At 46.0% G+C, this 25,155-nt stretch overlaps 1 protein-coding gene across 1 annotated transcript in view; it reads left to right on the top strand.

The window, feature by feature from the left end:
- The first annotated feature begins 1,385 nt into the window (after positions 1-1,385).
- The window catches only part of FAM20A (FAM20A golgi associated secretory pathway pseudokinase), a 62,354-nt gene continuing 38,584 nt past the window's right edge, over positions 1,386-25,155 (top strand). The window contains exon 1 of the mRNA XM_017497352.2: positions 1,386-1,876. Within this exon, the coding sequence (XP_017352841.1) occupies positions 1,473-1,876 (404 nt within the window). The 5' untranslated portion in view covers positions 1,386-1,472. The remainder of the gene's footprint in view (positions 1,877-25,155) is intronic.

Here is a 25,155-nt window from a genome sequence, read left to right as displayed (position 1 = left end):
ATTTGCACTTTACTACACTGCGGGGTCATTAAATAGAGAAGCCAGGAGTTCAGGGCTCCCTCCCTCCTCCCCAAAAGGAAAACTGGGTGTGGGGCGGGTACATTACCTCACAGGATATCGGAGAAAGCCTAAATGTGTCCTCCAGTGATTCATTTGGGTGGACGACTTTCACACCAAGCTAAACTCAAAATTTCGGAGTGGGGTCATCAGGGCCCCTCCCTCCCTGAGTGCAAAAAACATTTCCTTTTTTTAAAGTACAAGCAGAGTTGGAATCAAACTTCTTCCAAACAGGAAATCAGCAGGATTCTAGGTAAAACAGATGCCTTACTTTTCAAGGTCAAGATCTTTCCTTCCCCAAGAGGATGTTTCCTGAGCGCCTACTATGTGCCAGGCACGTAGTAGGTAGTTGTTATGAATCTTGATGTGTCCTGCGCTCTACAGGCGGTTGGGGGCGAAGGGAACACAAAGAGAGAAACGATACCAACATTGCCACCCCCGCCTCTCCCCCCCACACTCATTTGGCAAAACTTACAGGAAAAAGGGGGTTTTAGGGGGCTTGTGGTGTCTTTAAAAAAAAAATAGAAATGGTAACAAGAGGCTTCGGGGCCCCTCGCTTGAGTCCCCTGAAGTGTCTGGACTGAGAACTAGGCAGGGAAAGTGGGAGGCCTGAGCGAGGGGGAGGGCGCAGGCAGTGGGTGGGTGACAAGGTGCAAGGGCAGCGCCGGCCGCGGGTCAGGAGTTGGCCGTCAGCTGCGCCAGAGGCAGGTGCCAGCGGAGAGTGGGCGGGGGTGCCGGCGCCAGGCCAAGCTCGGGGAGGCCCCGCGCTACCTCTGCCTCTAGGAGTCCAGGCGCACAGACGAGCTCCCCGGAGCCGCTCCTGCTTCGCCAACTCCCCACTCCCGCCGCCTGTGCCAGCCGGCGAGCACTGGCGTCCCCGCCGCCCTCAGAAGGAGTCGCGAGAGCAGTCGCCGCCGCCGCCGCCGCGAGCGACAGCATCCTCGGGAGAGACTCCCCGGGCTCCGCAGCCGGCTGCCTCCGCCCACCCTCTGCGCGCCTCTTCGAGGTTGCCCCCTGCCCCGTCGCCCGTCCGCCCGCCGTGACAGCCGGTGCCAAAGCCCCGGGGCCCTTCACCTGCCGCGGGCGCCCGGGCGGGCGGGCGCAGGGGAGAAAAGGCGCAAGAACCGGGCACCCGGGGAACCCCATTCCCTTGGCTTACTCGGTGCGGAGAAGCGACGCCCGCTGACACCGAGAGCCCCGGCGCTCCGTGCACCTGGTCCCCAAGTTCAGGAGCTACACCCCTCCACAAGGCACTAGCCCGCGCGGGGAGCATTCCGGTCCCCTCGACCCCAGCTCGCCCGCGGGACTCCAGGCGCCTCTTCTGCCCGCGCCCCGGGACCCGGGAGACGGCCGGCCCAGCCGCGGAGGCGCCCCCTCGGCCGGCACGCCCCGGCGCCCCGCGCCCCGGCTGGGCCATGCCCGGGCTGCGCCGGGGCCGCTTGCTGACCCTGCTGCTGCTGGGCGCGCTGCTCTCCGCCGACCTCTACTTCCACCTCTGGCCCCAAGTGCAGCGCCAGCTGCGGCCCCGGGAGCGCCCGCGGGGGTGCCCGTGCGCCGGCCGCGCCTACCTGCCCGCGCCGGACTCTGCCGCAGCCGCCTCGGACCCCGGCACGATCGTGCACAACTTTTCCCGAGCCGGGACCCGGACTGAGCCGGCTGGCGGCAGCCGCAGAGACTCGGGCTCCAAGCTCCAGGCCCTCTTTACCCACCCGCTGTACAACGTCGCTGAGGAGCCGCCTCTCGTGGGACCCGAGGACTCGCTCCTGGCCAGCCAGGAGGCGCTGCGGTATTACCGGAGGAAGGTGGCCCGCTGGAACAGGTGAGGACCCCGTCCGCGACGCGGGAGAACCGGCGCTCTAGCAGGGGCCTCCCAGCGCCAGGGTCTCGAGTCCCCTGCCGCCCCCGGCCCAGGGCTGCGGCGGCTCCACCCAAGGCTCCAGCTCTGGCGCTGGGCGTAAGGTGTGTTCCCCACCCGAACCCCACCAGCTGTTGCAGACTCCAGTCCCGGAGTCAGAGAGTGCCAGGAAAAAGTTTCTGTGCAGCCGCGCCGCGAGGAAACCCTCTCAGCCCCTCTCCTTGAGCGCCTGGGTCGTCCTGGAGCCCCAATCCTGCTCCCTCGTCGACTCCCAATCCCCTCTCTCTGTCCTGATGTGGAGGAAGCCGCCGCTGGACTTGGGGGTTTCCAGAATGAGGCCCCAAATAGGGCGACTCCAGAGCTAGTTGTAATTTAGCACTTAACTGGGCTCTTTGGGTAAACCTGGCCGCTTCCCAAAAAGCGTGCTTCTCCCCAAAACCCCGTCCTTTCCCTTTCCCTCTGCCCAGTGTCAGAGATCACAAGGGGGTCACCTGAGGCAGGAAGTAAATGGTCAGTTCTCTGCCGCAGCCACCCCATTGTTCACGTTTAAAACGCGGCTTGGACCCCTGCAGCAAGTATTAGAACTTGAAGGCAGTTTTATCATCTTGTATTATTCTGGTGATTTGGATTGACTTGGATTTGCAGCTTGATGCTTCCACAGAGGAGATAAAAATCTGCCAGGGAATTTTTAAAACCCAAAGCAAAATACAGAGGAAAAAATATCAAATATATTTAGGATAAAGTTAAGAAGAATCTTTTTGGAAAAGGATGGAGGTGTTGGGGAAGGCAGCATTGGTCATTAGTGAGATCCCTTGCTAATGGCAGAAAGCCTCCCTATGAGTTAATGACTCTGCTTTGAAGTACAGAACTTGTCTAAATACCACTCACATGCAGAGTTCACTAGCGCACCGCACCCGTCTCTTTACTTAATACAAGAGATTTCAAAGTAAGATGTCACTGGTGGTTTTATCGTCCCTCCGGAGGATGAACAGACCATAAATCTCTCTTGAAACTCAGAGTTGGGCCAATTTAACTGTTTGCTCATTATTCGGTAATGCTGAGATTGGAGGGAGAAAAAAAAAAAACCTTCAGAAAAATTTGGCAAAGAAGTTGAGTGATTGGCTGAATCACTGTGGTCAATTTCAGTAGCAAGTCTATGGCTCATGATTTTATTTTAGAAAGAAAGTGATTCTCAATTCCATTGTTAATTGTGTGCAGTAATAAAAGGCAGTTTGAGATTGCTTCTCAGACACTCTCATTTTCAATATTATCTTTATTTCATCAATAACATGGAAGTCTGGATTAGTGAACCAGGAAATTTTGCCATTAGAGAAAGCATCTACATGTCTACTGTGGATTTGAGAATGCAAGACTGTAGACAAAGTCACTTGCTTTTGTAAATGTAATCAGCATTCATTTAGGCACATTCCTGTGGCCTTAAACTTCATCATGTTGCTTTGGACCCAAAGCAAAGTCCAGGGGAGTATAATGGCAGAAAAGCAAAAATCTTTCTCACCAAGCTGTTCTACAATCAGGTTTAAGTTTGATTTCCACACCATTATGTGTCAACAAAGACCAAAAAAAAAAAAAAAAACCTCACAAAAACACACATACTTACTGACCAGAAATGATCTTAGTCATTTAACAGAAGATCAAGGGGGGACTGGTGGCCTTGCTATATTCATAGGTCACAGAGTGGTTTTGTGTGGTTGGTCAAATGTGTCACTTTCCCAAGCAGGGTCTATGGGCCATAACAGGAGGATCCGCTGCACTTAAAAATGTTAAAACTGGACCTCAGAGGCCGAGATCCCTCTCCCTCCACCCAAACAGTATTGTAAACCTTAACATGAAGATGTTAATAAGGAGATGTGTTGTTACTTATATCAGGGTTAAAATGAAACACAAGGCTGAGCAGGGTGGCTCATAGCTGTAATCCCACCACTTTGAGATGCAGAGGCAGAGGGAGGATCACTTGATCCCAGGGGTTCAAGACAAGCTTGGGCAACATAACAAGATGCCGTGTTTACAAAAAAAAATAGTCCGGGCGCTGTGGCTCACACCTGTAACCCCAGCACTTTGAGAGGCTGAGGCGGGTGGATCACAAGGTCAAGAGATCGAGACCATCCTGGTCAACATGGTGAAACCCCGTCTCTACTAAAAAAATACAAAAAATTAGCTGGGCATGGTGGTGCGTGCCTGTAATCCCAGCTACTCAGGAGGCTGAGGCAGGAGAATTGCCTGAACCCAGGAGGCGGAGGTTGCGGTGAGCCGAGATCGCGCCATTGCACTCCAGCCTGGGTAACATGAGTGAAACTCCGTCTCAAAAAAAAAAAAAAAAAAAAAAAATTACAACAATTAGCCAGACATGGTGGCGCACACCTGTTGTCCCAGCTACTCAGGAGGCTGAGGCAGGAGGATCACTTAAACCCAGGAGGTGGAGGTTGTGGTGAGCCAAGATTACGTGACTGCACTCCAGCCTGGACAACAGATCAAGACTCTGTCTCAACAAACAAAATAAAAATAAAAATAAATAGCAGGTGGTGACACACACCTGTAGTCCTAGTTACTTGAAGGACTGAGACAGAAGGATTGCTTGAGCCTAGGAGGTTGAGGCTGCAGTGAGCTGTGATTGTACCACTGCACTCCAGCTTAGTGAGACCTTGTCTCAGGGGGAAAAAACACGGAAGATTCACTAGCTCAGAGTTCTATTGTGAGAGGGAGTCATTCATTACCTTAAATGAGAGTGCTCCCTGCCGAATATGAGGTTGTAGCAGTGCTGATGTAGACCCGGGTCCTGCTACAATGTACAGGGCCGAGGACACCCCCAGATCCCAGCACCAGACAAATTATTAGAATGGACAGCAGAGGAAGAAAGAATGAAGGATCTTGCTAATTGTTTCCTCTTGCACGGACAAGCTCTTCTTGTTTGTAGCCCTGCCAATATTTAAAATCTAGTGATTTATAAACACATGTGGGCCAGGTGCAGTGGCTCACACCTGTAATCCCAGCACTTTGAGAGGCTGAGGCAGGCAGATCACCTGAGGTCAGGGATTCAAGGCCAGTTTGGTCAAAATGGTGAAATCCAATCGCTATTAAAAATACAAAAATTAGTTGGACATGGTGGCGGGCACCTGTAATTCCAGCTACTCAGCAGGCTGAAGCAGAAGAATCGCTTGAACCCGGGAGGTGGAAGTTGCATGAGCAGAGGTCGTGCCACTGTACTCCAGCCTGGGCAACAGAGCAAGACTCCATCTCAAAAAAAAAAAAAAAATGTGGATGCCACCATGCCAATAGTAAACATGAAGTGCTATCCAAAATAATTGTATCAGCAAACTGTCCGCCACACCAGGAGAGGTGCAGAGAATAAAATAAGCCAAATTCATGTTCTTCGCCACTTGCCCAGAAAAGACCATTAGTCTGAATGACTTTTTTTTTTGTAATTTTGACCATCATACTAATAAGAAATGGTATGAAGTCAGAAAGTGTCTTTCCACAATTCAAGCTCATTACCAGTAAGAGGTAGGTAATGCAAGCTCATTACCAGTAAGAGGTAGGTAATGGTGTGTCTCCCCACCTCCCCACTCACCCACACTTTCCTTTTTGATTTCACACAATGGAAGATGACATTTGTACTGTTTTGAACATCTTGAGTTTTCAATTAATATTTGTTCACTGGTTATCAACATTTAGACATTTAGTTAAGTCACAAATGGGAAGACATGATTTTTAAGGTGTGCTGTCTATGTTATCTGGCCCTGAAGCTTTCTGCAAACCTCCTTCACTCACTGTTCTTCCCTCCCTTCCTTTCTTTTCCCCCAAAGAATGTAACTAAGTGTGGCACAATCCAAGTTAAAAATGTAATCAGGGAAAGTGCTTCTGTCAGGTGGTCAGCTGCTGATCACAGCCAGCGAGCCAACGCCAGGCTCCATCAAGCGTGATGACACATTTGGCATCTGTCTTGAATAGTGACGAAGAAAGAGCACAGGGAAGAAGAAAAAGGAAGTCTTCACTATTTCAGGCCATAAACGAACAAGCCAGAATTGTGCTGCTGTTAGTCCTTTGCTTTAATAAGTGATGACGCAGGGCAGGCAGGCTTACTTGGAGCACAGGTGATGGTTCACATTTTTTCTCTCCTTTACATTCTTATACCCCGAGCTTCCAATTTCTTCCCTGGCCCACAAGCTGCCCAAATCGGACAACAGCTGTCTTTTGATACGTCAGAATTGATCAGCTTGGCCAGTTTTGCTCACATATCATTGGCCTTTTGGCCACATATCTTTGGTCAGTTTCTCTGTAACCCTCTGGTCTTGACAGGCAAGGTCAAACAGGGTCAGATCTCCTTAGTGCAGAAACTCCAGTAGCTACAACACAACCATGAGTTTTTGCTTTCTCTTCTATCTTGACATCTTCCTCAGATGTCAGGAAGGTTATATTATCTTGAAATTACAGATTCAGCATTTCTTAGAAAAGTGGTGGGGGAGGACGAGGGGGTTTCCCACATCAAAAGTTCCTGTCTTCTCCCGCCGCCCCACCCCCACCGCCCCGCTGCCACCGCCATCCTCCTACCTATTGCTGTCACTGAAAGAAAACCTAGTCCTGGGTCTCTCTTTGAAAATCACAGCAAAGAGACTGGGCAGCTTTTCAAAAATGACAGTTGGTCAAAGGGAGTAAATTGGCTGAAGTTTTTCTGGGGGATGCTTTGAGAAGATCCAGAAGCCAAGGCAGATAGAGGAGAAGGGGGAGAAGAAGTCAGGAGAGACGAAAAGGAATTCAGCTAGAAGTAAGAATTGCCTAATCTAGGAGCTTGGGGAAGGTAAGCTCCTCCCTGCCCCAGCCCCCCGCAGCATCTGTTGAAGGAAAAATACAACCTCTCCATTCTCACCCCCATCTTTTTATCTCTGTCCTGCTTATCTTGTGCTTGCCCTAGAACGCTCTGAACCTAGATTACTTGTGAACAGGCAGTTCAACCTGCAGGCTGGATGAAAATCCAAGTTCTTACTCATGGATGGTGGCCATTTGCTTCTCTACCAGAGTCAACAGGGCCTTGGCTCCTTGTCAGATTCTCCCGCCAACAATCCTAGGCTAAGACAGGAAGTGGCCTCCTGTGATTTGGAAGTGGACGTCCACCATGGCCCGTGTGTGGCTAGTAGAGGGGGTGAGGAGCCTGACTTCCATTTCCCATTTCTCCCAATTAGAGCCTTGCTGGACTAGTTTTGGAAAAGATATTATTTTAGTGGTTTCTGAATCCCTGAATTTGTAGCTAGAGGAAATCTCTCCACTCCTCTCACAGTCAAAAGCTCCAAGCCGATGGTTTCTGAGATGGCCAGTCCAGAAGGCCATTGTCAGGTTTTTTTTCCCCTCATTCCAAAGCCCATCCTCACTGCTGTTGCCACAGCAAAAATCTAAATCAGGGAGAACATCGGCATCATTCATCCAAGAAAGACAGGCACTTCCTGCTTCATAATATATCAAAATGAAGCCCTTCAGCTGAGAACCAGAGGCTGTTCCATTGTTCCCAACAATATTCTTCTTTCATCCCAACCAAGTTCTCATCAATTCTGAGAACCCAAGTTGCTAATTTTTTACATGCAAATCCTTCTACCTGAAACATGCTTACTATGTGCCAGGCACATTACATACTTATTTTAGGTCTTATAACCTCTGTAGAAATAGATGCTTGTGGTAGATGGAATTCCAAGACAGCCTTCCAGGATTTCCAGCCCTGGCATACACACTTCTCCTAGTTCAGCCCACTGCTTATACAGGTATAGCTGTAAAGGGATTTTGCACATGTAATTAAAGCTCCATACCAGTTACCCTTGGAATATGGAGATTATCCCATTAGCATGATTTAATCCGTGAACCATTTAAAGCAGAGAGTATTCTTGGGCTGATCAAAGGAGAGAAAGTGAGAGCGTCAAAGAGGAATAAGGATTTGATGAGCCATTGCTGACTGAAGATGGAGGGGCCACGTGGCAAGGGATAGGCGCAACCTTTAGGCTAAGATTGGCCCCAGCTGACAGCCAGCAAGAAAGCAGGGACTACAGTCTGACAGCCACAAGGAAATGAATTCTGCCACCAACAAGAATGAGCGTGGAAGCAGATTTTTTCACCAGAACCTCCAGATGAGAAATCAACCTAGCTACCACCTTAAATTCAGCTTTCTAAGTCCCTGTGCAAAAGGTATAGCCACACCAAGCTGGACATCTGACCTAAAAAACTGTGAGCTAATTAATGCATGTTGTTTTAAGTTACTAGGTTTGTGGTACTCTGTTATACAGCAATAGAAAACAAATACAGTGCTTCTGTTTATTTTGTTTTGTAGAGGAAACTGGAAATGAGAAGGTTATATAACCTGCCCAAAGTCAGGCAGCTGGAAAACCATGGGCGGCGTTTATACCCAAAGGGTCTGGCTTCAGAATCCATGCTCTTAACCACCAGCTTCACCACCCTATGTCCTCTGATGCCCAGACATCCCAGCTTTTCCTCCTTTGGGAAGGCTTTTCTGACTACCATTCCCCACTGTGGTTCCTCCCTGACTATATACATCCTCTCCGTGTATACCATATTATTTTTTGAGTGTCCACTATGCCCAGCTGTAACTCCATGGAAGCTGTCGGCGCTTCATGTGACAAGGAATGGTCACTTGCCCTTGACATGGAAAGCCCCCAGCTTGTCCTGGTCACTCTAATATAGCTGTTTCAGAGCCAGAGTAAATATCTGTGGAACAAATAATTGGAAACAGATGACACCAGGATTTGGGGGCTGTTAGCCCATGGCCTATTATTGTCTCTGAAAACAGCCTTGAACAAAAACAATTCCAACTGTAAAATCATCCCACTTGTCTACTGCTCCCTGTAGAAATCTAGAGCAAAACCACCCTGCTGTGACATTCTGAAATTTGGATGTGGAGTGCTCTTATTGCAGTAGCCTAAATAAAATCAAAGTTAAAAAAAAAGCCAAGAAGGAAAGTTGAGAAAGCATCATTTGCCAGGAAGAGGGAATTTCTTCAGCTTCCCGTGCTTTCTGAGGAGGAGCAGCCAAGAAATCTTGCATTAAAGAAAAATGGGAAACACAGAGACCTTGACTAAGCCAAAGCAATCCCTGCTCTGCCCCTCAGCAGGTGCTGACCTGTATTTTTTGTAATTATTCATTAAGCTAGAGGCTGATGAGAGCCTGTGGATTCTGCTGAAGTAGGCTTGCATATGGCTAAAAGCCAAGTGAGGATAACATTCTAAACAGCTGCAGCTGTAGCAGAACAGAAGTTACTAGACATCAGTTCTTACCTGTTATTATAGGCAGGCACACACATATGCACTTAATGAAAACCACAGTACAGAAAAAAAGGCTTAGCTCTTTTTGTGCCCTGTCCCTTGGCAGAACGTCCTGTAGTGGAAATGTGAAATCAGGACAGATCTGAGTTTGAGTGCTGTGGAGATGGCAGCATCCATGACATTCAATCCCTGCTGCCTGGCTTTGGAGACCAAGCACTGGGGGCAGCCAGTAGGCTCAGGCTTGAGCAACAGGCAAAGTCAGTTCCCAGGGAAATGCCTGTTTTATTGAATTCACTAGCAATAAGCCAGATAATAAATTTAAGAAGCCCCAGGGAATACAGAATAGTAAAGGAGTACAGTTCCTAAGAAGCCAAGAGCCTGTAATAACATTCAGCAAAATATGGAAAGTAAAAGAGAAATTTAAGAAGCGTTGGCACAGGATACATGGACTGAGAAGCTGGATCATAAAAAACAAGGTGGCCTGGAAAGAGATGAGATTTTTAAAAGCTTGGGAGAGGTTGATGGGCTAGGAAAGACATCCACTGAAGAAAAACAGAGCTGCTCAGCCCTGGCAAGTTAAGTGCAGCTCTCAGATTGCAAATATGCCTTCAATTGTCAACGCCTGGGTCGAGCTCCATAGGTTGTAGGTAAATATTTTTGATGATACCAACCAAAATGACAGATATACGGAGGAGCAGATGGTCTCTCCTGGCCAATTTGAGTTTCCTTACAGGGTCTCAGTTTCACCAGTTGAAATGGAATTTGTATAATTCTTATTGATTTTCCTCAGTGGCTGAATAGTCATAAATCCCATAGGGAAAGTCTATCTGCCTTCACAGCTGACTCATGCACTTTTTTTTAACCCCATTCATAGTTAATACATAGCTCAGAATTATGCACAACCAGTAGCTGCTTATTTTCACATTCTACACAGCCCTAAGCACTCAGAGACAGGAGAAAAGTTAGATTGGCCAACCTCAATTCCAAAATCAAATCCAGCCCCTTGTTACCAAAGTTTCATTGCAGGAGTTTTGTAATGGGGGTCATTGGATCCCACTGAATTCAGGTGGTGAGGTCCGTTTTTCCCTTAAGTTTCATGCAAAATCTGCATCCTGTGCATATGTTCATTTCCTAGTGTTGCAGAACTTTCTCCTTACTTCAGCTAAAACCGGCTCTTGTCACACCACCAGGAAAGATGAGGCTCGCGCACACATAGAAGGGTGAGGAAACGAAATTTATTGGGCAAAAAGGAAAAAAGCTAACTCTCAGCAGAGTAAGAGTCCTACTAGCAAGTTTCCAACCTCACAGATTGAATCCTAGGTCACCACACAGGAACAGGAGAGGCCAGGCTCCTCCCCACTGCAAACCGGATGACCTTCCCAGGCTCCACCCCATTCTCCCAGTACGCAGGTGGGCATGATTCAGAAAGAATCAGTTGAGAAAAGGAGAGCTTCGTCTGGGACCATCAGTCCTGTTTTTCAGCTTTCAGGCTGTCTTAGACTTGAAGGTGGGATTTCGCCAGCGACCCTTGACTGTCTCCTGTCTCTATCACTAGCAAGTAAGTCATTTTTTAAGTATTCCCCACATTCATCAGGATTCTGCAGTTTCATGTGACAGAAACCCAATTCAAACTAGGAAATGTAGAGACTCGGTAACCAAACTTCAGTAAGGGCAGGAGGAACTGACTGCCTTCACAGCATTAAAGAGTCCTTGGACTCTGTGTCTTTGCCGCTACCCTCTCTTTCCATAGTTCATCTGCTTGTCTTCATCCCTTCCTGTGGTCCATGTCCCCAAAGCCTGTGGACTAGGGAGAAAAGGTTTCTCCGATTTCCAAAAGGAAAGATTGTGGGCAAAGATGCTCATTGGCCAGGTCTGGGAATACAGCCCAGCTTTAGAGGGCTATGACTGGCCCAGATGGAGGCTGATGCCCACCCTCCAACCAATCACTGATGCCAGGGAGGCAGAGTCATTGGAAACACGTGGCTCAGGGTCAGGAAGAGCAGTTCCCCAAAACCAGGCTGGAAATGCAGACTGACAGGGTGGTGGAGGGGCTTTAGTGACTAACATGTTACCAGAAAGTTTCTCAACTACGTCTGCTACAGCCACTGACTGTATGGCTGTATGACTGTATGACTTATGGCTGCTGCTCTAAGGTTTTAATAAAACTTTTTAAATGCAAATTCAATCATAAATTCACATGTGCAGACTTTTTATACCAGCTATTAAAATCCTCCCAAGGAAATAGGAATCTTTATTTGGGCATTCTCTTAAAGCAACTTTAGCCTTTTGGTGGGAGCATAAAAAAGAAATTGGCGGTGACCCAGCTCCTTCACAGGTTCATGTCTCTTTCTCCTGAAAAAAGGTATCTCAACTGAGAGTGAAGATACCTGTGTGTGAGTTCTAAGAAAAGTGCTTTCTTTCCCAAGCCTCAGTTCCTGCTTTTGAAAGGAAGATGGGGAGTCTGTGGCTCCTGAGGCCTCTTTGCCACTCTGTTTTCCAAGCTTTGCACATCTTCAACCAGGATCTCCTCCTCGAAGTCTACCCTAATGAAATATCAATTTACCAAGTGTGCTTCATGAACTTCTGGGAGGTGCTTCACAGTTTCTGCAAATGATTGATCAAATTTTCACTTTGAAAACATATATTTTAAGATAATTTTTATATAATTTAAGAAAATCTACACCCAATTGTGTTATGCATTGTTATAATCCTGCCTCCAGTAACTGTGCTGACAGATGGCTTCTCCTCTCATCTTTGTTTAATTGAGAAGTATCCTGAGATTGCAAAGTGAGCTGTTTAACAGCTTTTAAAGCTGTTTCCTGCTGCCACTACTTACAGATGTTTATCAGGATATTCAATACTCTGCTACCAAAATTATATATAGAAATTGATTGGTGCTAAACTAAGATTATGCCTGTCTCCCTTACATCCAATTTTGAATGCTTGAGTTAATAATCCTATTATCCCTCTTGTTCTCATTGATTAATTTTTAAAATGATTTTATATATTTGACCATATAAGTTAGATTTATAGCAATAAATTACAAATTGTATCTATTTTATATGTTGGGGGTTCTTTATAAGATTTCTTTTGAAAAGAATCTTCCACTTTTAGAAATTTTTTTTAAGTCACCGATTTGGAATATTTGAGAGTAGAGTAAACTTCCTCCCTGTCTCCAAAATTGATGTGCCCAAACCCAAGCCTCCTGGCCCCCTTCCCCCCAACCCCAAGCTATCATCACTAGTAAGAGCATGGTCTCTGATAACTCCTTTCCATGGCTTCTCCAATGCTTCAACCCCTTATGCCTAAGAGAGTATCTTTTAGGCTCTGTGTACTGTTGGCTTTTGCTGTATGACAAACCATTCCAAAACTTAGTGATTTAAAACAAGAACCACTTTTTTAACCCCTGATTCTGCAGGTCAGCACTTTGGGCTAGGTTCAGTGGAATGGTTCTTCTGTTGGACTTACTCAGGCATCTGTAGTCAGCTACTACATTGGTTCTGCTGATCTTGGCTGTACTGCCTTCCATGACTGGGTTCTAGGCTGGAATGGTGATCTTGGCTCCACATGGCCCTGGCGTCTCATTCTCCAGGAGGCTAATCCAGACTTGTTCATATGGTGGCAACAGGGTTCCACAAGAGCATAGAAGCCTCCACAGGCTTTTGAAGTGCAGGCCAGAACCTGTTAAATGTCATTTTTGCCATACTCTGTTGACCAACATAGATCAAGGCCATCTGGAGAGATTCAGGAATCCTTGCCGTTGAAGAGAAGGTGGTCTACACAATTTAGTTATTTTCTACTGAGCAAAAGCTCAAGGGAAATCCCTTCTGCTGGCGAGTTGTCCAGCAGTGGGCAGACGGCTGACAGTGGTAAGACCCCTTCCCATATGTTGAAGTGAAAGAAATTGAATACAACTCTCCAAAAACCTAATGAGGCTGGTATAGACTGAATTGTGTCCCTCCAAATTCATATGTTGAAGTTCTTGTAAATAATTTGTAATCTTTTAGATAAAAGATTATTTAGTAGATTATACCAATGTCTATATCCAAGAGTTAATCTTTTAGATACATCACAAAATAATTTTGATATATCACAATATAAAATAGTTGAGAAAAGTGGGTCAAAGGAAAAAGAAGGATTCACAAGACCAGTGGGGCCAAGAGTGAGGACCTTCTCAGAGCACTTGCCATGAGAACATTCCCACCAGAGTCAGCTCTGCTTGGTGGGGAGCCACCAATCATGCCTATCAGGTAAAAAACAGCTAGTGACCCAGGAAGAGCACAGTAATTCCTGGTAGTGACTAGGCAGAGAAATACCTTCCTTGTCCTTTTCAACTCACTTCCTTCAAGAGAGGACACCATGTGGTGTCAGGGCTAGTATCCTTCATCACATCCGTAGGGGAGTTACCCAGTGATGGCTCTTAGTGAGTCTCTCTGCTAGCACTGTGCCCCCCAGCAAATTCCAAAATCATGTCCCAGGCACTGCCCCACCCATTCACAGTCATGGTGATGATCAAGCCTACTGGCTTATCTCATCGCAGGAGAGAATTTAAGTTGCTGAAGCTCCAGAGGAAAGGGCAGCAGGCATATTCTTTGGGCAGTCCTCCATGAACCTGGATTTTTTTTTTTTTTTTTAGCAGGGCTTTTCATTGACTTTGAGTGGCAGTGCATTTAGGATAAAACTTTCAGAAGCACCTCAGGTGCAGTTTTTCAGGATTGTCATTAAGTACAGAGAAATATACTTACCAGTGAACTAAACTTGGAGGTAAGAACAAACGGCTTTTTATGAGGTCATGGAGTCAAACAGGATAGGCAAGCAAACTCAAAGTCACTGACCTCTGCCTACAGGGAAGCCACAGGTCGAAGGGCCAGCCTAGATTCCCCTCAGACAATACCTTTGACTCTGCTGTGACAAGTGAGCCAGTGGGTAATCAATACCTCAAACCCACATGCCATGGAATGTGGCTGCAAAATTTTGGGCTGGAAAAATATTCCAAGAGACTGTAACCAAACACCCACTTTAGGTATTAAAAAACATCAATAAAGCAACCATTGAATGCCTAAATTAATCAGCGTAACTTACCAGTGGCCTCTCTGGGTTTAACTTGTTGCAAAATGTACACCCCAGGTAACTCAATGAGATGACATTCTGTTCTGTTATTAGGTATAAACTCATTAAAAGGCGGGGGAAGTCAGCCAAATATGATGAGCTAGAATTTATAGCAATTGGGCTGCAGCAGTTCTTTTTAGCAGTTACAGAAAGACAGTGGTCTGTTAAGGCTGCTTGCAGTTTATGATATTAAAGCCATTTTATTTGCATATAGGAAAATGCTTCTTCCTCATTCTTCTGGCAGGAGATGCTATGCCAACTTATCCAGAACTATTGTTTACTCATTCAGGTAAACAAGAATTAGTAAGCTGATGAACCAGAATGGTTGGACCCTGCTGAAGACGTGAAGATATCAGCTGGCTTCTTCTTGTCCTTTGGGTCCACTTTCAAAATGGCCCACTGAGAGAGAGCTTTCCTGTCCTGCTGACCCACAGGGGTCCCAGATGTTGTCTTAACCGAGCCCTGTTTTATTTTCAGCTGGGCTTTTAACATCCCCTAATGCCTTTCTGTGTATTGGTTTGCTTAGTGTATAGCCTCATTAGATCTTAACTCTTTTATTTTGTGGCAGCGTCGGGGGTGGTGGGAGTTGTTTTCTGTTTTGTTTTGTTTTGTTGAGATGGAGGCTCATTCTAGGCTGGAGTACAGTGGCATGATCTTGGCTCACTGCAGCCTCCAACTCCTGGGTTCAAGCGATTCTCCTGCCTCAGCTTCCCAAGTAGCTGAGATTATGGGTGTGCACCACCATGCCCAGATAATTTTGATATTTTTAGTAGAGACAGGGTTTCACCATGTTGGTCACGCTGGTCTCAAACTCCTGGCCTCAAGTGATCCACCCACCTCAGCCTCTTACAGTACTGAGATTATAGGCGTGAGCCACCGTACCCAGCCAGATCTTAAACTCTTCAAGGGTCGAATTGGGTTGAGTGGTAGCTCTATTTTGCATTCCCTAGGATGGCCCTTGGGTTAGGCTGAGTAATGGCTCCCCAAATGATATTCGTGTCCTAATCCCCAGAACCTGTGACTATCATCTTATATAGTTAAAAAAAGCAGGTCTTTACAGATTTAATTAAGACTCTTGAGTTGAGGAGATCAACCTGACTTACCCAGTGACCCATAAGTTCCATGGCAAATGTCCTTATATGAGAAAGGCAGAAGGAGATTACACATAGACAGAAGAGGAGGAGGCAATGTGACCGCAAAGACAGAGAGCAGAGTGAGGGGGTCACAGGCTGAGGAACACCAGTAGCCATCAGAAGACAGAAGCAGCAAACAGGGCTTTCTGCTAGAGTCCCCAGAAGGAGCACTGTCCTGTGATACCTTGATTTCAAACTCTCAGACTCCAGAACTTTTTTTTGGAGAGAATACTTTTTTGTGTTATTTAAGTCACTAAGTTTGTGGTCATTTGTTAGGGCGGCAACAGAAACCTAATAGAAGGATGGAGGCTTCTTTGTGTCTTCATCATTGTAACCTCAGTATCTAAAATGCTATTTGTATATAGTAGGTACTCAGTAAATGTTTGGTAAATGAATGGATAAGAGAGTGTTGGCAGTCAGGCAGCTCTGGGTTTAAATCCCGGCTCTTCCACATAAGCGCTATGTAGGGCCAAGGCTCATTTCCTCCAAGCCTCAGTTTCCTGGTTTATAAAGTGGGATGTAATATGTACCTCAAGAGGTGGCTGGGAGGATGGAGTCAGATCATGTACAGAATGCACTGAGCAGGGTGCCTGGTTCCCTACAGCACTGATCATAAAACAACTACTAGTTGATTATGCTTTAATATTCTTTACAGGTTATTTGATACTCATCAGTATGCAGCCTTATCCATTTATGTTTGATGTTTGGGTCGATGATGATGGAGAAATGGCTTTTGTGGCCTCCTGTTGCCAGGGAAAGGCACCAGTGCTTCCAGCCCAGCCATTGCCCTCAGTTGACTTAGCTACATCTCATGCCTCTAGAGAGAGAAAACACACATATTGATCTCTCCTCTGTCACTTTGCCATCAATTACCTAATGCTTGCAAATGGGGAGAAAAGACAGAATGCAATCAATCTACTTATTTTGGAAACTAGCCCCCCCTTCCCCTCATACACACATACACCCTTCTTGGTGCAAACTGCTGAGCTCATGTTTCTCAATGACTTTCCTTGAAATGACAGGAGTTCTGCTGATTCTAGGAACAACTTCTTTTACTAAAGCATTTATTAAACCAGTTAAACAGGCTAGTCTCTGCTCCCTGAAGACTTTCCCTTCAAACCATGCCTCTGGTGAATTTGCGATGCTTTGATGGCAAGTATCACTTGTGCAGCACTTACTCTGTGTTAACCACAGTGCTGACCACGTTACACACCACACATTTAACCCCTGCAACAACCCCATAAGTAGGTACTGTCCTTATACTCATTTTCAGATGAAGAAAGTGGCTTAGACAGGCTAGGTTACTCAAGAAACTGGATTTCAGAGACAGATTTTCGACTCCAGAGCTGAAACTCAACACTGTAACTTTCGCATCTGAGCCCAGGTCCTGGAAACAAATTTGAGATGAGATTTGTGTCCAGGAGGCTTCATGGGCAGTGCTGTCACAGTACACCCCTTCGCATCAGGGCCCAGAGATGATCGAGGCAGAATTACTCCCAATTTCCTGCTTTGGAAGTATAGGTTGCTTTTGTGTTTCTGGAGGGCAAGTTGGCAAGAAGCATCAGATGTTTTAAAAATTATCCGACTCAACCATCCTGATGCACCATATTTCTTATGTGTATACCAGAAATTTTTTGGCTTTCCCAATTGGGGGAAAAATATTATTGGAGTATCTTACCCATCTTCGGATTTCGTACTTGGGTCTCATCACAGTGCTGCTTCGTCCTAGCAGAGCCAGCTTGGAGGTGTCATTTGTGCTGCCTGTATCTGGTTCCCATATCTTTACATTGGAGGTAATAATAATAATACTGGCCTTATAAGGAGTTTCTATGGGGGTTAAATGAGTTAAAATGGCAAAGTGCTTAAAACTGGCCCCGTGTGAGTGCCATGTAAGGGGTAGGTAGCTGTTTTTCTCATTCACAGTGTAGGCCCATTTTGGGACAGTGGTTCCTCTTGAGTATGACTTTTGCTCACCAGGGCAGAAGTCCAAGTGGTTTCCACCCTGGGACAATCCATGATATGCCCCTTCTCATTCAAGTCCCCTCCAATTTGGGGCCACTCCAGCTCAGAAGCCCCATGGCCCTTTCTGGGCTGATTTGACTCAAGTGCTGAGCCAGGGCTGTGGTTCTATGAGGTCAGGATGGGATTACAGACCCAGTTAACTGGAGTGGAAACAAGAGGTTCATTGCAACATAGCGTAAAACCAGCTCCCAGAAGAGGAAGCAATTGTATTTTAACGAGAAGGGAATGAGTTTGTGTCAGGAAACCAGCCCATTTCGCAAAAATCTCAGTAAAATCTTGGTACAGTCATTGCTTTCTCAATAGCAAACAGTTAATCAGGTTCTGTGCCTTCCCCCACCCACCACCACCACCATCTTTAAGAAGGCTCCAAGGAAATTCAAATTAAATTCTTGACAAAGCATTCGTTCTCTGTAGCCGCTGTGAAGAGCAGAAAAAGTTCAGGTCACAACCCTGGCTTTTAGTCCTCCTTTCCACATATTATGTTGTTACCCCCACTTTGTGAACCTTAATTTCTTTAAGAGCTTCAGGGGAGGAGAATAAGATCATACATGGAAAGAACCAAAAATGCATTTAAAACAAGCTTTATGCAAATGCAAATTATTAATAGTATTCAATCAAAGACACATCCTATGTTCAATAAGTACCAAGAGGCTGTGGCAGAGACATTTACTGCTCACCAAAATCCACGTGTTCTCCCGTGTGTCCTCAGCTGCTGGCAATTAAGTGGGGTCAAGCCACTTGTCCTAGCCAATGGGATGTCAGTTGATGTGACCTGTGTTGCTTCCTGCCAAAGCTCTGAAGAGCCGGCACTTAATCTTCCAGTTCCTCTCTTTTCTTGCCTGGGTGACTGTGAAGGCCATTTGTTGGGATCTTGGTGTGTTCATCAAGCTGGGCCCCTGAGTCATTCTGTGGAGCAGAATCCCAACTGACCTTCATAAGACAAGTGGCATGAGTGAGAAATAAGCTTTTGTTATGTTAAGCCACTCAGATTTCAGGATTAAGTTGTTACTCTGGCAGAACCTACCCTACTCTAACATAATAGGTAAATGAATACAGACGGATTTTGCTCTAGAAACTCAAAAGTGAAATTAAAATTGGTTTATTTTTCAAAAGTCCAGTCACCTTGGACTCTAGGCCCTCTCTTCTATCTGGTTGGCTAGAAATTTAGTCTGAGTCATCACTGGAGCTCCTTGCCCCAAGCATCTCGTGTTGGGTCAATATCCTTAGAGCCTCTGTTAGCACAACATTTGAGGAAGACCCATAGTCCCAGTTCCATCACTTGGTCTCCTGCAGGTATGGCATTGTTGGTTCTGCATCAAGTTCAAGCGCAGGATTATTGGCTGAGGCTGGGTTTCTGGTGCCTAAAATGAGTCTTTCTCTTTACACACCTAGCCATTGCCCAGCACATTGGGTCACCTCCAAGAAACAGGCCAGACACAAGACCCCAGGCAACTTTCTTTTGCTAACCTTGGAGTCTCTTCATGTCTCCCCAGAATTCTGTGTTTCTTTATGCACTTCCACATTCCCTGTTAAATCCCCCTGCCTAGCAGATGCCTTCACTGAGCCTAGACGTTTTTTAAAAACCCAGGGAAGGAGTGGGAGAAGCCTGGCTACCTGTCTAAACTTCCACGTGGTCCTGGATCCTAAATGCACTCTGAGGCAAGGAACACAAAAGCGCAGCTATCTTCTGAGAACAGGGGTGGGTAAAATTCCAGAAGAACAAAAAACACATTAATATCTTAATAAATTATCCTACCACATGGGTGACTGATCAGGCTGAGGAAGAAAGAAGCCAACATTTGCAGTCATTCTCTCAGTTTGCAAATCAGGTGGAAAAAATAATACCACGCAAATTAGCACCAGCTCACAGGCCAAGGACTTGAAAGAATTTAATCTGAGTGAGCCACAAGGAAATTTGCTTATGAACCATGAAAGTATGTGCCCCAACCCAACCCCCTATTGTACCCACCTATGTGCAGATTTCCCAACATTCAAATTTTTCTCTCTTTCAAATACCCATGCCTGTATGATAGGCAGTAAGGCAGAATTCAGACACTTTTGAAAATAAATATATTCTGGTAAATCTTTGATTATTAGAGGACCCAGTGGGTGGATTTTTACAGCTCCTGATTTTTCTTTTCTTTTTTTTTTTTTGAGACAGAGTGTTACTCTGTTGCCCAGGCTGGAGTGCAGTGGTGTGATCTCAGCTCACTGCAAACTCCACCCCACCGGGTTCAAGCGATTTTCCTGCCTCAGCCTCCTGAGTACCTGGGATTACAGGTGTGTGCCACCACGCCCCGCTAATTTTTGTATTTTTAGTAGAGAAGGGGTTTCACCATACTGGCCAGGCTGATTTCAAACTCTGGACCTCATGATGCACCCACCTCAGCCTCCCAAAGTACTGAGATTACTAGTTCCTGCTTTTTCTTGATCCACTCAGAGGATTGCCTTTACACCACGTTTCTGCTTTTTGCATTCAGGAAAATAGTAGAAGAAAGAGAGGACACATATCTATCTAATGTCACTTGCTAAGGGAGAGAGAGAGAGAGTGTGTGTGTGTGTGTGTGTGTGGTGTGAAATGTGTATTTCTTTATTTTAGGATTACACAGTTGGAAGATTGAAAAGAACCACATTTAAATGAATCAATATTGCATCTTTTGCAACTAACACGTGTGTTAGTGTTTTATCAATACACTCGTTAGGTTGGTAGAAGTCTGATGACTAAATGCTTGCTGACTCAAATGGGTTTTCTTTTTTTAAACAATTAAGCAACATTTTTTTAATTTTTTGCTGTGCAGAAGCTATAGAAGAAGTGGAGGAGGCTCTGAGGAACACTTTTATGCTGTCTATGGAAAATATTAAGTTACATAGAATCCAAAATCCATCATAGCAATTTTCAGGTCATCATCAGAGGATTAAGTGCTTTATTTGCTCATTATTCTATGGCTCTAGTCCAGGATTTCTAACCTCAGCATTACCGACGTTTGGGGCCAGATAATTTCCTCTTGTGCAGGACTGTCCTTTGCATTGGAAAATGTTTGCAACAGCCCTCAGCACTCTCCCCACCAACTATGACAATGAAATATGTCTCCAAACATTGCCAGATGTTCCCTGAGGGGTAAAATGACCCCCAGTGGCGAACCACTGATCTATAGCAGGGAGGCAACAGTTCCGCATAAAGGAAGATTCTGCAGCTGTGAGGCCCCTGTGCTGTGAATCATCACATCACAATTAGGCTGAGGAGCTCCGCAGTCCAGCATTAATATTTCATGTTTCCCAAAATGTGTCATGTGCCATACAGAATAGAGGGGAATTTGTGTGTGCTAGGTAAGGAAATGATTTCAGAGATGCCCTCTGAGCAGGAGGCTTCATGGCAGGACTTCTGCAAGCTTTGACTGTCTTTCTGTACATGGTCACTCCCTCAGAGTGGATACAGTTTGCAGCTCTTTCCAAGTTTATTTGTGTGGAGCTAGATGTTTTAGATCTTAGCTCTATAGCCAAAACAAGAATCTGGGAAATGTGGCCTGGCTAGAAAGTATTTGCTAATTCCCTGACTGGTCTCTGGGGACATCTTAGACAAGGGATCATTCTTTCATTCTTCTCCAGGGTGTCTGAAAGTTGTTGTGAGGGCAGAGAAGCAGATTTTTCACTGAAGCCAGAATCCCAGCTCCTGGAATGTCCCTCCTGGCCTGCCCTAAGCAGCTAGCTCAGTCTGGGGTCATTTTGACTCAGATCTGTTAGGCTATCCAAAATCCACAGGGCTGAGCAAAATCAACAGGGCAAGTCTAGCTACTTTGATAAGGCCATGTAAAACAATCATATTTTGATTCCTAATTTTATCTGAGATTTCTTCATCAAGTCGCAAGTCTTGATTTCTTCATCAATTAAGCAAGTTGCTTTGTCCCGAGGTCCCCAACTACATGTAACTGACATTTTCTGTGATACCCCCACCAAGTGTCTGAAAAATGTCTACATTGAGGATCTCCCTGCCCAGACTGAGCACCCTCACAGCATTTATGGACCTCAGGTCTCTCTCCCTGGGGAAGAGACCTGGACAGTTAGAAGGGAGCCTTAGGCTCAGAGCTGCAACATGAGGAACGTGCCAAATGGATTATGATGTGGTCGACATACAGGGTCATGATGAAGAGTGTGGCCTAGGAAGCCAGTTGGCCAGGTCCAAATCACTGCACTGTGCCTGCCACTCACCAGGCAGGTGACCTTGACCTTTCCTGACTTATGTCAATTTCCTCATCTGTAAAATGGGCTATCAATGGACCTGTCTTATGAGATTGTTGTAAAGAGTCATGAAATAGCGCGTGTGAATCTTCATAAAAGGTGCTGGCACAGAGCGAGGGCTCTAGATGGTGATGATTATTACATGAGGGTGTGGGAGGGGTGAAATCAAAGAGTGCTTAGGGCAGGTATGGGGGCAAGGTCTAGAAAGCCAGAGAGGAAGGGCACAGCAGCACAAATTTGGAGCTGGCTGAGCACTGGGCTTTTGTTCCATTGGCTGGTCAGACCCATTTAAAGAGCTCAGCATGCAGCCAAGTTTCAAAATTTGGGATGAGATGAAGAAGCAAGAACCTCTCTCCAGCCTAACACCATCCACTTCCAGGGTTACCTCCTGGGCAAGGGAAAGGCCATTCCTAGGGGGCACCCTTTGGACTCGGTTCTCAGAAACAGCAGTGCCTACACATCACACTCTGCCTCGTGGTTTCCATTGGTTCCATCAGCTGTAACTGCCAGTGGCTGATTGTATTTATTATATACATAAAGTAAAGACAGGGTCTCTGTGTTGGCCAGGTTGGTCTTGAACTCTTGGCCTCAAGCAATCTTCCCCCCTTGGCCTCTCAAAGTGCTTGATTACAGGCATGAGCCATCATACCTGGTCTGCTTGTATACATGTAAAAGCCACCAAAACACATTACCAGAGACTGAGTGGCCTAAAACAACGTAAGTGTATTCTCTTACATTTCTGGAGGTCAGAAGTCCAAGCTCAAGATGTATGCAAGGCTGTGTTCCCTCCTGAGGCTCTAGGGGAGAATCCATTTCTTATCTCTTTCAGCTTCGGGTGACTCCAGGAATTTCTTTTTGGAGAAATTGATACATAATAATTGTACTTGTTGACTTGTGGCCACCTCGTGCCAGTCTCTGCCTCTGTGCTCACATGGCCTCGTTCCCTTCTCTCTGTCTTTGTTTTATAAGGGTTCTTGTAATTACACATAGGGCCTACCCAGATAACCCAGGATCATCTCCCCATCTCAAGATTCTTACTTTAATCATATCTGCCAGCCCATTTGGACATATAAGGTTCCCAGAGATTAAGACACAAATATCTCTTTGGGGGCACCATTATTCAGCCTACCCCAGAAATCATCATAGGGAATGCCAAATAGAGCTCTTGACTTCACCTTGGTAAGCAGAACTCAGGAAACTGGGAAATAAAACAGGAGTTGCAAATAATTCTTCACAGAGCTCCTTCCCCTTTGTGAAGTATAAAGTTACCAATATGGAGTCCCAGAAGTCATAGTAACAATAGCTCACAGGATGCTATGGTTTGAATGGTTGTCTTCTCTGAAATTCATGTTAAAACTTCATCTCCAGTGTGGCAATATTGAGCAGTGGGCTCCTTAAGATGTGATTGGGTTGTAAGAGCTCTACTATCATGAATGGATTAACCCATTTATGGATCCATGAACTAATAGGCTAATGGGTTATCATGGGAGGGTCTCATGGTATTATAGGAAGAGGAAAGGAAATCTGAGCCAGCACACCCAGCCCCCTCGCCATGTGATGCCCTGTGCCACCTCAGAACTCTGCAGAGGATCACTTAAGCCTAAGAGTTTGAGACCAGCCATGGTGGCACACACCTGTGGTCCCAGCTACTTGGGAGGGTGAGATGGGAGGATCACTTGGTCCTAGAAGGCTGAGGCTGCAATGAGTCATGATAGCACCACTGCACTCCAGCCTGAGTGACAGAGTGAGACCCTGTCTCAAGAAAACTCTGAGTTCCCACCAACAAGAAAACTCTCATCAGATGTGCTGCTTAACCTTGGACTTTCCAGCCTCTAAAACTGTAGGAAATAAATGTGGCCAGTGCAGTGGCTCACACCTATAATCCTAGCACTTTGGGAGGCTGAGGCAGATGGATCACCTGAAGTCAGGAGTTCGAGACCAGCCTGGCCAACATAGCAAAAAACCATCTCTACTAAAAACACAAAAAAATTAGCTGGGCGTGGTGGTGTGCACCTGTAATCCCAGCTATTTAAGAGGCTGAGGCAGGAGAATCGCTTGAACCTGGGAGGCAGATGTTACAGTGAGCCAAGATTATGCCACTGCACACAAGCCTGGGTGAAAAGAATAAAACTCCACCAGGAAGGAAGGGAGGGAGGGAGGAAGGGAGGGAGGGAGGAAGGGAGGGAGGAAGGAAGGAAGGAAGGAAGGAAGGAAGGTAGGTAGGTTGGTTATTTATTATAAATTTCCCAGTTTCAAGTATTTTGTTATAAGCAACAAAAAACAGACTAAGCATAAACTTTAATTCATTAATCCTCACTAAAATTCTATAAGGTAGGTACATTTATTATCCTGACTTTTCACATGAGGTGAGGCACAGAGAGTTTAGATAACTTGCCCTAGGTCATGCTGCTGTAAGTGGCAGAGCCAGGACTCGGGATGAGGGATCTGCCTCTCCCACCCTTTCCCCTTTCTAGATTCACAAACCCACTACTGATGGTGACTCTGATTTACAGGTACAGCAGCATTGCCACCTATCACCTGCTCCTTAAAATCAAGCCTTGATTCATGAGCTGGCTGAAGCAGATATTCTTTCAGGTCTGGAAGGACAGCCTCCAAAGGGTGGGTGCATTTCTGTTTGGGGAGGTGAAATGAGAAGCAGTCGGGAGCTCACTTTGGGGTCTAGCAGATCACTCAGCTCTGGCTTATTCACACTGCCTCAGAGCTTTGAGGCCCTTGGCGTCAAGGACACAGAGATAAATGGGTGACAAGGCAGATGAACAGAAAGGGAAGAAATGAGAAATGTGTACTTTGAGCCCATGAGATGGAGCAGCAGGAAGATGTCAGTCAATAATTCTTCAGCCTGCTTATGATAAACCATAGAATTCTGATGATGAGTCAGCTAGTTCTACTGAAGATGCATTTTGGGGAGAGTTGATCGTTCTGCATAATTCTGTCATGAACACAGGCAGCCAGGACAAACGCAGTGCTGAGGTTTCAGAAATGAAGCTGTTCCAACAGTAAACACCAAAAAGCCATTTCCAAACGCCCATGCCCTTCTTGGCCCAATCACTCCTACTCAGGATTACTGCTCTGATATTTTCATACTCAGAAACTGGCTAGAAGAATCAAGAAAGTCCATTCGATATAAGTACCCAGACTTAATGTCTCTGACAGTGCTCAACAAATATGTCTGGATTGTGAATTGCACAATTGCCTGTCAGAGGCAGATACACCATGAAGCTGATGAAGCCTCAGCCCAGGGTCCCTCACTTCCCCTGTGGGTGCTGATGCTATAAAGTTGAGAAGGGAGCCATGTTACAATCAAACAATGTTTCTACATACCGCACAGTGGGCACTGTGGCTAACCCATGTAATCCCAGCTCTTTGGGAGGCCAAGGCAGGCAGATAGCTTGAACCCAGGAGTTCAAAACCAGCCTGGGCAACATGGAAAAACCCTGTCTCTACAAAA

This window comes from Cebus imitator, unplaced genomic scaffold (genome assembly GCF_001604975.1).
Source record: "Cebus imitator isolate Cc_AM_T3 unplaced genomic scaffold, Cebus_imitator-1.0 Scaffold229, whole genome shotgun sequence".
NCBI lineage: Eukaryota > Metazoa > Chordata > Mammalia > Primates > Cebidae > Cebus > Cebus imitator.
The sequence above is the reverse complement of the archived record's forward strand: the minus strand, read 5'-3'. Positions and strand labels throughout refer to the sequence as shown.